The following is a 12,447-nucleotide window of genomic DNA, read 5'->3' on the forward strand; positions in this document are numbered from 1 at the left end:
AACACACACTTGCATGCATAAGAGTTGAATAGCAGGCAGCGAGGCACCGGGCCCACTTCCTCTGCTGTAGGGGGGACAAAGAGAGAGAGAGAGAGAGAGAGAGAGAGAGAGAGAGAGAGAGAGAGAGAGAGAGAGAGAGAGAGAGAAAAGGAGGCTGGTACAAACTAGAGTTCAGTTCAGTCCTCTGGACACAAATCTGTCTGCTGTTGCACCGACTGTCTCACTGTCATTTCTTCTGAATGAGCATTTGTTCATCTGTCTGTCTCTCTTTAATCTGTCTCAAGATCACATATAGTTACTCAAGTTGGAGAACAATACACAAACTTTAAACAACTGGAAGACATCTGGATCGGTGCGAACCACCTCGCATACAAAGGTCTTCTGCTGCCGCTGGCCGCCTGAGGATCAGAGGAAAGGAAGCTCCTTGCTCAAGGGCACCTCAACAGAAGCTGCTGAGGAAGAGGAGAGCAGCCACTTTGCTTTGTCGAGATTTTCTCAGGCCAACCGCAATCCTAAATCAGGTAATGTGTGTTTATGCATCACTTTACAACGTGCAGCCCACAACTTCAGACTTTATATTCAGTATCAAAAACTCACTGAAACCCTCTGATGCATCTTTCGGTGTTGAATGGAATACAGTCTGAGGCCTACAATCAAAAATATATGTATTTTATGCCAAAAAAACATTTATATGCAGGTATAAGACGATAGAAAACAATCACAGGTAGCTGTGATCAGAAAGGAGCTGCTGTCATCATAAACCAAGCGCACCTCAAAAATACCTGATATTCTTTTAAAGATCAAATGCATTTGTTTCAGGATAAGATTTAATATGTTTAACAACGTACATGCCTGGAAAACAAACAAACAAACAAACAAACAAACAAACAAACAAACAAACAGGAATTCATGTAAGAAAAACTAGTTTGTATTGGTGTTTAAGGAAAAGTTTAAAAAGCTTTACAGACTAGAAAATATCCCAAGTTTGGAGCAAAATGTTGATATTAAAGGGAAGAAATTCAATGGGAAACTCTGTGTAGAACTATTTTAATCTTTGTTTATCTGCTCTGTCTTGTTTCTTTTGATTCATATATCACATCTTTATTATGTTGACACTTCCAATTGGGGAACATTAATGGTGTAAAAGGCATTTTATCATTATCAGATTAAAAACATCCCGAGGTCCGAGCGAAGTCAACCGTTTTTCATTCATTATCTATCATTAACGAGCAGGGGAAAGATGCCTGTGTGTGTGTGTGTGTGTGTGTGTGTGTGTGTGTGTGTGTGTGTGTGTGTGTGTGTGTGTGTGTGTGTGTGTGTGTGTGTGTGTGTGTGTGTGTGTGTGTTATCAAGACAGGATGCAGAACAATACTGAGTGCTGGATATTGGACACACATACACACACGTATAAAGAGGTCAGGGGAAAGTCTATACAAGGAAGTAATATTGTTATTAATGATGGTGGGATCACTTGTGAATGACATAAATACACACACACACACACACACACACATACACACACACACACACACACACAGTTTGTTCAAACCCTCCAGGTTGCATAAAAACAGGAAGGGAGGGGCATTCAAGGGATGTTTAATAAAAAATGTTGTGCTCATGTAAGCTGGTACCAACCAATTTTAGCCAATAATATCATACAATCAATCTGGGAGGTGTTTTATAATTAGAGAGAAGGTGTTAATTTAATTTTAAGACAAGATAACAAGATGAATTTACTTTTTTTGGTGGAGAATTAAAACATATGAGACACAAATTATCACTAAAAGCAAAGAAGTTTTATGTCTTTAAAGAAGTTTAGAAAAGAAAGAGATAAGTGCAGTTTAGTTTTAAGTTAAAGGAAAAAGAAAATGAAAGAAATGATAGTGAACAAAGGTAAAAAAAACTAAGTGGCAACAGCTTAATCCCATTATTATCTGAGTATGTAATCAATTGATTTGATCACACCAAAAATTAATTTGATAACAAAGGAGATATTCGAGTAGTAAACTATAGATATCATGGTAATAATACACATAGAACAATATAATCCAGTGCCTTTTATATCAGTCTTTTGCATAGCTTGTAACAGACTCTATTTTGAGAGTGATTAAATTGCCAAAAAAGAGACTAAATGTACAAAGATGAATTTGACTGATATCACAACAGTATTCTCAGAGTGATTTATTTCAGGCTGGTAGTTTTACCTATGAAACATATTGCGCTGTTTTTCAATTATTTTGTATATTATCAACAAAATCATGAACACGGAAATATATAAAGATTGCAAAAACATACACAGGCCGCTGTTCCCTAACCTATGAAACGAGAAGTCAACGTTGATTTATTTGTCAGGTAACTTCCGTAGTTATCTTAATCCAAATGGATACCTTTTCCTAAACCTAACTTTATATTTTCACAATCTTTTCCTAAACCTAACTACGTAGTTTTGTGGCCTAAACCTAACTGAGTGGATTCCTGTGAGGAATGAACTTTATTTTGAAAAGACCATTTGCATGTAATTGGCGGAAATTGACCCGTGTTGCTGGACTTTTATAGGAAAACTGTGGAATAACTTTTTGTAAGACATTATACCAACCATTGTGTGAGGATACATTGACTATTTTGGATAGATGTTGTGAAAATCTGATACTGTGACAGCCTTTTCTTGATCTTGTCAATACATACAGCAAATCCCTTAAATCTTTATAAAAAGGACAGTCTAAGAGTAGCTGCTCTAGACTGTCTTTGATCATTTTTGTCTTTGATAATTCACGTGGCATGATTTTTTGAGGTTTTTATTCTAATTTTGGAAGTTCAACCTCAGCTTCCAATCATAAGTCTAAAAAACTAAACTGCGTAGCCAAAGCACAGAAGCTCCGACCCTTGAGGACAAAAATGTCCCCATTAAAACCACATTTTGGGATCCCATGGCCACTACAGCATAAAATCATTCTTTTTATATTTCAGACTTTAAACGCAGAGCCCTGGTTTCAATATAAAAAGAAGAGAAGGCAATAAAAAGTCCTATGAGGAAATTTACCCTTACGATGTTGTGAACAGCACTGGAACGAAACAATACAGTCAGATTGTGAAATTCACTGAGCACATTCTCACTCCCAAAGTGATGGGTAATCTAAATTGTATTGACTCATTATCAAGTGTTTCTTAACAACTGCTGTTTCAAGAAAAGAGAACCAATTAATGATCATTATATTGTGTTTTTCTTAACAAAACTCTCCTATTGTGGAGTGAAATGAACATCAGAGCGTCTAGAAGCTTCTGGCTGAGCTTTAGACGTTTAGTATTGTTACAGAGAAGAAAAAAATAGTAGTAGTAATACACTTTGCATGAATAAACATACCCACACATATCTACGTGTGTGTGTGTGTGTGTGTGTGTGTGTGTGTGTGTGTGTGTGTGTGTGTGTGTGTGTGTGTGTGTGTGTGTGTGTGTGTTGTGTGTGTGTGTGTGTGTGTGTGTTTACAGTAGATGTAGAGTTTTCCTTCCCCAGAGACAGACGGGAGGGACTGTGGGAACCGAGGGTGAAGATAAACTCAGACATGGGCACAGACGTTTTTATTAATGGGGTCAGGGTCCGGGCCAGAGAGAGGGTCAAGATAATACAAGACACACACACACACACACACACACACACACACACACACACACACACACACACACACACACACACACACACACACACACACACACACACACACACACACACACACACACACACACTTGCTAACCACACTAACCAACCACTACAATCTGTATTCTTCTTTTTTTTTCACTCAAGTTTCCATCCAAGTTAAGAATTTTCAAAACAAAAATTGGCAAAAGAAAATGCAACATGTGTTTCATCCACTCACTTATTATAAGAAGGATATTAGGAGTTGGAGATAAACAGCAGGTACCACTTAACAATTGCAGAAAAGGAAGTAATTAAAAGAGCAAAGAAAAAAATGATGCAAAATATGACATCTATGTTTGATTCATGTATTAATTTGCAGAACATTAAAAATGTCATAACTGATCCACACAGATCTGTGCCCAATTTCCTGATAGTGATAAATAAATGTTTCAAAAAAGCTCAATGTGCAAAGAACTGTACAGCTTTCAGCTTAATGGTCTTAATAATTCATGTTCCTGGGTGGAAGTAATGTAAGAAACTTTGGTTTAGCTGTGTCTTAATACAAATGTTGCTTTTTAACTCACATGAAGCCTAAACTGAAGCAGTGAAAGTCCCTCAAAGCTTCCTAAACATTTGTTATTGATTGTAAATGTGATTGTCATTTCTAAGTGTGGAAAACAAAATACACATCATCAATATGAATAAAAGATACAGAACCTGAAGATAAACCATCAGGAAAGTGAAATTTAAGCCAATAGATATGAATATATATGTTCTTATAGTCTAATTGAAACATTACTGATTTTATATTAAATGTCTCTTAACAAAGAACAATAGCGTTCTTTATAAAAGTCTCAAAACCTTTTATGATTCGTTCTGCAGCTTTAGTAGCTTCTTAAGATGCTCTCCACCTAACATAATCATTAATGGTTAATCTGTGATGCTTTTGGGTATCATCACCTCATAACCTTTAGATTCTTAATGGATTTTAGGGGTTTGATTACATTTTTTAGCTTATGATTTTTAGATAATCTTCCTAAGATGCATTTGGCTGAATTTTTTTTCACAGATATTTTAACCTCATACAAACAACTTTTTTTTTTGCTTTCAATAAATGAGATGAGATTACTAGAAGCCTAAATGTGACCCCGACATGAAACCCGTCTGTGCTTTCTGTTCTCAGGTGAATTTTGTTCCTGCAGACTGACCTGTTGAGAGACGAATAAATAAATAAAAAAGTCTGTGCTGAGCTGCCATGGCAGACTGGAGCCTGCTGGGAAACTTCCTGGAGGAAGTACAGGAGCACTCTACCTCTGTTGGCAAGGTTACAACACACACACACTCTTACACACACACACACACACACACACACACACACACACACACACACACACACACACACACACACACACACACACACACACACACACACACACACACATTGCATGCCAGGTAGCATGGCACCAGTCTGACTTCCTCTGCACATGGTAGAGAGAAACAGACATATACAAACTCAAAATAAATAATTTATATATTTCCAAATCTGTTTATTTTATGTATCCTGACATATGGTTTCTGTTCCTCTCCTTTAATAATAATCAGATTTAGAGATTATGTTTGTTTACATTGTACAACTGCTGAATAAGTCTTAAAATAACACTTTCATAGATTTTATGGAACGCCCTCTAAAATCATAACTATTTACCTTAAATTGATATTTTAAGGGTGTCACCTAGAAGAGTCCCTAAATAATTTCTCCTCTTGCATTATTCTTATTTCTAAGTCAGATTAACTTTATTAGCCCTGACTTCTAAAACAAAATACATGAGAAACATCTGCAGCTGACACGAACAACTGAAAGTAAGAAGTCTGAGATATTACTAAACTAAAACCCTCTTCTTCTACATCTACATTCTACACAGCATCTATTTAATTGTTTCTGATGGTTTTCATACATCTTTCTTCGTTGTTTTTTCGTCCTCTCAGGTGTGGCTGACCATCCTGTTCATCTTCCGGATCCTGGTGCTCGGGACGGCCGCTGAGTCGTCGTGGGGAGACGAGCAGGAAGATTTTAACTGTGACACGGAACAGCCGGGTTGCGAGAACGTTTGTTACGACCGAGCTTTCCCCATAGCTCACATACGATACTGGGTAATATACAAACTAATGTCATGTGACGAAAACAGAGACAAAATGAAATAGCCTCATACTGGTTGTTGTGAATGTTTCCATTTGTTAAGTCACATAAACATATTGCTCACCAGGTTTTTTTTACTTGCAGAAAGTTAACTTGCAGATAGTGAGTGCTAGTTTATTTTTTTTTCAAACTTATAATGGATTCAGTATACACACTATTCAACGTATCCTCATGCAGTAAAGTGTGATATCTTACGCAAAAGTTACTCCTTTTTTTCGTGCATTTTCCTATGAAAAGTCCAGCAACTTCCATCTTTACAGGAAACAACTTAGTTAGATTTACGCAACCAAACTACTTAGGTTTAGAAAAAGGTGGTTTGAGTTAAAAAAAACTTTGGAGGTGCTGTTACTGAAGTACGCAAGTTACTTGACAAATATATCAACGATGACTTCACTTGTCATATGCAGCATGAATAGTTGTCTCCTGGTTGAAAGACAGTTTTTTATTTTATTCACCCATCCACTTCTTCTACGTCCCGCCCAACGTGGGTTTTTCTAGGGTTCATGATTTCGTGGGATATCTACAAATTACACCACATTCATTTTAACAGCCTGCAATATCAGATGTTCACTGTGTCAGATTAGGCAACTATTGAGTCATACATTTCTGATGTAATTTTGAAACACAACTTTGAAACACAACAATGTGTTATTATAACTACAAGTTGGTCCCCAACCAATCATAACACACCATCTTTCCAGACCCCTGTGATGCAATCGGACAAAGGCCTTGCAAGAGACCAACTTCTGGCTGTCTTGTGATGAGGAAAGCCTGAATAAAAAAGAAAGAAAGAAAAAGGACCTTTTCCTCTGTTTCACAGTTCCACCAATTATCTGATATAATTTATCTTAACTCAGCATCTTTGTGTCTGGGAGTCTTTCTTAATTTTGCATTTAAAGAAAGTCTTTCCAAACTGTTCCAAAACAGCCTAATTTAATTTTCCAATTTGCCTTCATCTAGCGTGCTGGAAGTTGGACTTTGGACATCAGGAAAAAACCCAAATGATTGCTAACTAGCATAGTTGGTCGAACCCCACCAACCTCGACCTTAAAATCCAAGATGGCTGCTCCGTGCATTAACAGTAAAAAAATCGTAATATGCTGTTCTTTATCACTTCTGTCTTACCTTTGTGTTATTATAATGTCATACATACAGTACTGTCCAACTCCTATCTGTGGACATGTTGCTGTGGTGTTTGCATGCGTAAAATACAGCTGTAGTGTGTTTTGGTAATAATATCTAAACTGGCAGTTAAGTTTTATGACTTTTACTGAAGCAAAGTTGACTCGGTGTGACGTCATTCCCAGCACTTAATTCTGATTTCTGATAAAGTGGAACAAAGCAGAACAAAACCAATTTGCAAGACCAGTATCGTGGCAGAATCAGGGTGCAGTGAGGACACAATTAAACTGTTATATTACGTACATAGTTAATAGTTCCAACCTTTAATTTTACTTTTTTATTTTTTTAATCTGTCTGATCTCGTTGCAGGTGCTCCAGATTGTGTTCGTGTCCACGCCAAGTCTGATCTACATGGGCCACGCCATGCACACCGTCCGCAGGGAGGAGAAGAGGAGGAGCAGAGAGGAGGAGGAGGGAGAGGGAGGAGAGAGGGAGGAGGACCAAGGAGGGGGTGAAGGAGAGGGAGGAGTAGAGAAACACGGGAGGAAAGAAGAGAAGGACAGAGACAAGGAGGAAAAAGGTCAATCGGCAGGTCGAGTCCGTCTGAGGGGGGCGCTGCTGCAGACGTACATCCTGAGTATCCTGCTACGAAGCATCATGGAGGTACATGCTTCTAGTACTAGTACAGACCAGGTCCCAGTCCAAATGTCCCCCATTAGGCCTTAAACCATGAACCCTGAGGGGCAGGAAGAGCTTGAAAAGGTATAAAAGTCCACAGGGCTGCAAATATCACGGTACCTTGATTACTCCAAAACATGTTAAGTAAATTTTGTGGATTTATTCTATGTTTTTTACTGCCTGGTTTAAATGCCTCTTGCGATACGAGACAACAGGTAATAGCCAAATAATCAATTTACTCGTATTTTTGTCAAACAAGCTTCAATTAGAGTAATTAAAAAGAAAAGGTTGATGATTATTTCTGTGTTAATTCAATATTCCATCCTAGTTGTTTCCCTTTTTCCGTGGGAACCTCGTTTTCAGTGTCACAACAGCATGAATTGTGGGTAATTCTCTCATGCAAATTCTGCAGAAATGCATGGATGTATATCGAGAAACCGCAAACAGAGATGAAGGCGACGTCCATTCATTCTTATAAAAGTTACTCGTTGGTGCATGAAGCAAAAAGAAGTTTGCCTTCCAACTATGAAATTTTGACAGAATTACCCGGACTTCAGGTCAATCTTCGGCGTTCATGTGTCACTGTGAAATGTGCATTTTTCTACGACTTACAGTGAATTAACTCAGCTGACTGTGATTTTACCTCCATACAGGTGGTGTTTCTGGCTCTCCAGTACTTCATGTATGGAGTCTTCCTCCATCCTCTGTATGTCTGCAAGGTAAACGCAGAAATCTAAATCATTTTGACTTCTATTTTACCGTATAAAACATGATGTTCAGGCCCAACAGTCATATTCTTTCTCTCTCATTCTCTTTCTCTCTCAGGCCTGGCCGTGTCCGCATCCAGTGAACTGTTACGTCTCCAGGCCAACAGAGAAAAACGTCTTCATAGTGTTCATGATGGCTGTGTCGGCCGTCTCTCTGGTCCTCAGTGTGCTCGAACTGCATCACCTGGCTTGGAGACACTGCTGCAGGTACATCTGTGTTTGAGTTAAAGAGACCAGAATGTTGGCTTTGCATGTTTTTAAACCTTTTAATCAAACTGCATATAGCCAACGTCACTGCAGGCGTGTTCCAGATGCATTAATATAAGATCTAAAAGTTTAAAGAATTGTCAGTAAAATACCATTTTGAGGTACATTAGGTACTTGAGTGATTCCATTTTCACAATTTTACTTACATCAGAAAAAAAACAACTTCAGACACAGAAAAATGCAAAAAGAACCGTCATTCAAGTTGGAATTCCAAAACAGAATGTTTATCTAACCGTTGTGCACACAGTGAATTAGCTTTTCATTATTTATATGCAGTGTTTGTGTTGTGAAACATGCTTTAACAACGTTGATACTGTAATTTTCATTTCCATTCAGAAATATTTGTGCAGTAAAAGTCTGCTCCTCCTGTCCGTCTCTTTTGGGTTCCCCCGAATCTTTGAAATTAAATTAGATCTTCAGATATATTTCCCCATAGTTTACTCTAAACACTGTTTATTTTGGTTAATGCTGTGGTCATTGATCCTCTGTAGATGCTTGTACAGCTCAGAGATCTGCCATCAAACATCAGTTTGCTGCGAGCAGGTGAACTGGGACCCATTGGGACGCATTTATTGGGCAAAGCCGACTCTTAATTATTGACTTACGACATGCAATGGATTGTAGCATAAAACAAGAGAAGAAGACTTTCAATGAGGATCCAAACTAAAGCTAAAACTATAGGACAATGACAGTTTCAGGATTTCCAAAGATTTTGTTATCCTGATTTCGTTGACAAGAAAAGGAGATCTGGCTACATATTGTTTATGCCCAACTTGCAGTTTTGATGCATATCTGACTTGGCATTTGCGTGCCCTTTATATATAGGTCAAAGTTACAGTACAGTTTGTTGTCTACTAGACTTTATTCTTAATCCAGCATGTCCATATTAATTTATTGATTTTGAGGTTTGAGTTTTACAACAAAAAAAAAAAAACAGCTTGTGATTTTCAGTAGTTGACTCTTAGCGGTTATTTAAAACAAAGTATTCACAGAACACTAAATATTCAAGTCTGAAAGCTGATTTTCAAATGTCATGAGAACAAATGCAACCTTTTAAAAAGGTTTAAATCAACAGTAGTGGTCATGGATATGCACTTTTGTAAATGAAGGGGAACTCCACTGATATCCACACACATAAGTCAGTTTACTCACCATGAGGAGCCCCAGTTCAGTGGAGACGGAAGTTAATGATGTCTGTGGCTCTGCTGGAGCCTTGTTAAATCCGAGGATATAAATCTGATGATTTTATCACAGTTATCTTGGTCTTCAACTTTATAACAGAAAGCCTGTGTTACAAGCTGGGGGCATTGATATCGAAAGATATGGACGTTTATCAGGCTAACAAAAAGATACTGTTAACTTCCCCGATGTAGGACTTTGTGGTTCATAAAGTCAGGATGCAGTGCAGGATCTTTAAATTAGTATTGTAGAGCTGGATTAATCAAAGCTCTTGGAAAAACTGAAGTGCATTTCCAAACAATTTTAAGCGTCTCAGTGATTCAGTTATTACTTCCTGGAACTGAACGTAAAGGTCAAACTGTCTGAAGATAAAAAACCCTGAAGAGCTTAAATGTGACTTTGCATTTCCTCTGGGGATGAAAAGACAACTTTGAGTAAATTATGGTTCCTCAAGAGCACAAGACATTGTTTCACAGCTTTTTAATGGAGAAATAGGCTTGTAAATAAATGAGTGAATCCAGATTTGAAAGTAAGCAGAGCTCTGTTGCGCAATTAAAAACTAATCTCTGTTTAGTAAATTCAAGTTCAAACCAAAATGTAATAGAGTTTAATAAATATTCAGATGCATGCTTACCAAAATTAAAATAAAAACATTTGTACGCTCTGCAATCCTTAACAACATTTTTGCTAGCTAGCTAGCTAAAAAGACAGCTTGTTAGCCTAACTCTAAACTAAACTCCAATCAACTCCTACATGTTGGCCGAAATAATGGAGCAATATTGCCAAATAATAAAAGACACACAAAACAATCTCTCTTCTTTGTTGAAATGGAGCTTTTTTATCTTTTACTTTACTTCCTTTTTTTCTGTATACTTGATGGTCTTAGCCAGTATCATAGAGACATTCTGCAGCAGCATCTTAAAACTCAACTAGTTTCAGTGTGTTCCTTAAGTTTTGTTGAGGAACTTGATGCATTTGTTCCATCCATCTCAAAAAGGCGGCCATTTTAAAAGTTAAACCTCCTCATGTGTATGTTTTAAGTGAATACTGGATCACACTTTGAATTGGAGTTTAAAGTTTTGGTGCAAAATAATTTAATTAATTCAGATTTAGAGTCAAAACTGAACTGAAGAAAAGGTTTTGATTCAATCTTTATTTTAAGCTAGTTTTAAAGGTTGGTGCAACATTTTTTTTAAAGTTAACCAATGATTTTATCAGGTTTATAAATGAATAATTGTTGGTGCATCCCATTTATTAATCTAATTCTTTATAGTAAGATGTTAATTATCTAAATGTCTTCGTTACAGGCGCTACTTCTTCAGAAAGAAGGCCATCGCTGCAGCTAAAGTCTCGCTGGCCCGTCAGCTCTCTCTCTCTCCCCCGCCGCCGTCGACCCCGCCCCCAGACTTCAACCAGTGTGTGATAGGCTCCTCACACTTCCTGCCCCTCCCGTTCCCCAACCAACGCCTCGCTAACCAACAAAACTCTGAGAACATGGCCACGGAGCAGCACAAAATGGCCACCGCCGCCGAGGAGGTGAACTTCCTCCAGACGAGCTGCTACTCGCCCTCGTGGCAGAAGACGGGTAGCAGTCAGATCCAAGATGGCAGATGCCTGAGGACGGACACCAGCTCCTACACGCCGGGCAGCAGGGAGGTGAACGGCGGTCCAGACGGGATGCTGATTTGTCCGAACGGAGGCCTCTGTCACAAGGACAAACGCAGATTCAGCAGAACGAGCGGATCGAGCAGCCGAACGAGAGCAGACGACCTTTCTGTTTAGAGAGAAAGCAGAACATTTAACTACTCACACACCTGCTGAATGAACTGACACACATTTGATGCATCAACATCTGCACAAAACACACATTTAGAACATCTGGAGCAATCTTCACATTCACATTTTAATCAGCAACACTAACTCTCTGTTTTTCTGTTTTGTCTTTGTCAACAAAATGAATACAGTTTGTATGATATCTTTGAAAAAAAGTAACGTTTTCCTACAAAAGTCCAACAAAACGTGTCAACTTTTCAAAATAAACTTCTGTCTTCACAAGGAATAACTCAGTTAGGTTTAGGCAACAAAACTACTTGGTTAGGTTTAGAAAAAGATCCTAGTTTGGGTTAAAATAAATACCGAAGTTATGTGACAAATAAATCAACGTTGACTTCACGTTTCACACGGGATACGAACAGCTGTCTCCTGGATGTAAAACCAGTTTTTGTCTTTTCACAGAAAGCAATATTTTACAATTTATGCATATTCTGTTTGTTACATCTTGATTTAAAATGTACAGATTTACATCTAACATTTATATTTGCATCGTTATCTTTAAAGAAGGCCATGAACAGAAACCAATATCATTGTTTGGCTGTTTTAGCTTTAATTGTTTACAGATTTACACATAACATCATAACATTTCAAGTAAGTCTATGCACTGTAATATTCAATAAAAGTATTGAATTAATTTAGATTTTTTTTTTCGTAAAACGACTGTGATGTCAAACGTTTAACTGTTTAGTAGTGTTGCGTAGTTATAATATTATATAATATGGTATATTTGGGTTTTCTGGTCTAGAAACACTGATTTTCTTGCAGTGTAA

At 37.8% G+C, this 12,447-nt stretch overlaps 1 protein-coding gene across 1 annotated transcript; it reads left to right on the forward strand.

Moving 5' to 3' along the window:
* The first annotated feature begins 213 nt into the window (after positions 1-213).
* On the forward strand, positions 214-11,857 carry LOC129092151 (gap junction alpha-5 protein-like). The gene is made up of 7 exons (XM_054599969.1): positions 214-521; positions 4,818-4,958; positions 5,621-5,785; positions 7,323-7,616; positions 8,285-8,350; positions 8,457-8,605; positions 11,152-11,857. The coding sequence occupies exons 2-7, from the start codon at positions 4,890-4,892 to the stop codon at positions 11,624-11,626; spliced, it is 1,218 nt and encodes a 405-aa protein (XP_054455944.1). The 5' UTR covers positions 214-521; positions 4,818-4,889; the 3' UTR covers positions 11,627-11,857.
* Positions 11,858-12,447: the final 590 nt, after the last annotated feature.

This window comes from Anoplopoma fimbria, chromosome 6 (assembly GCF_027596085.1).
Source record: "Anoplopoma fimbria isolate UVic2021 breed Golden Eagle Sablefish chromosome 6, Afim_UVic_2022, whole genome shotgun sequence".
Taxonomy (NCBI): Eukaryota; Metazoa; Chordata; class Actinopteri; order Perciformes; family Anoplopomatidae; genus Anoplopoma; species Anoplopoma fimbria.

Coding starts and splice junctions, on each gene's coding strand:
- LOC129092151 (XM_054599969.1), top strand. CDS start 4,890: ATGGCAGACTGGAGCCTGCTGGGAAACTTCCTGGAGGAAGTACAGGAG. Junction 4,959..5,620: donor ACTCTACCTCTGTTGGCAAG/GTTACAACACAC, acceptor TCGTCCTCTCAG/GTGTGGCTGACCATCCTGTT. Junction 8,351..8,456: donor ATCCTCTGTATGTCTGCAAG/GTAAACGCAGAA, acceptor TTTCTCTCTCAG/GCCTGGCCGTGTCCGCATCC.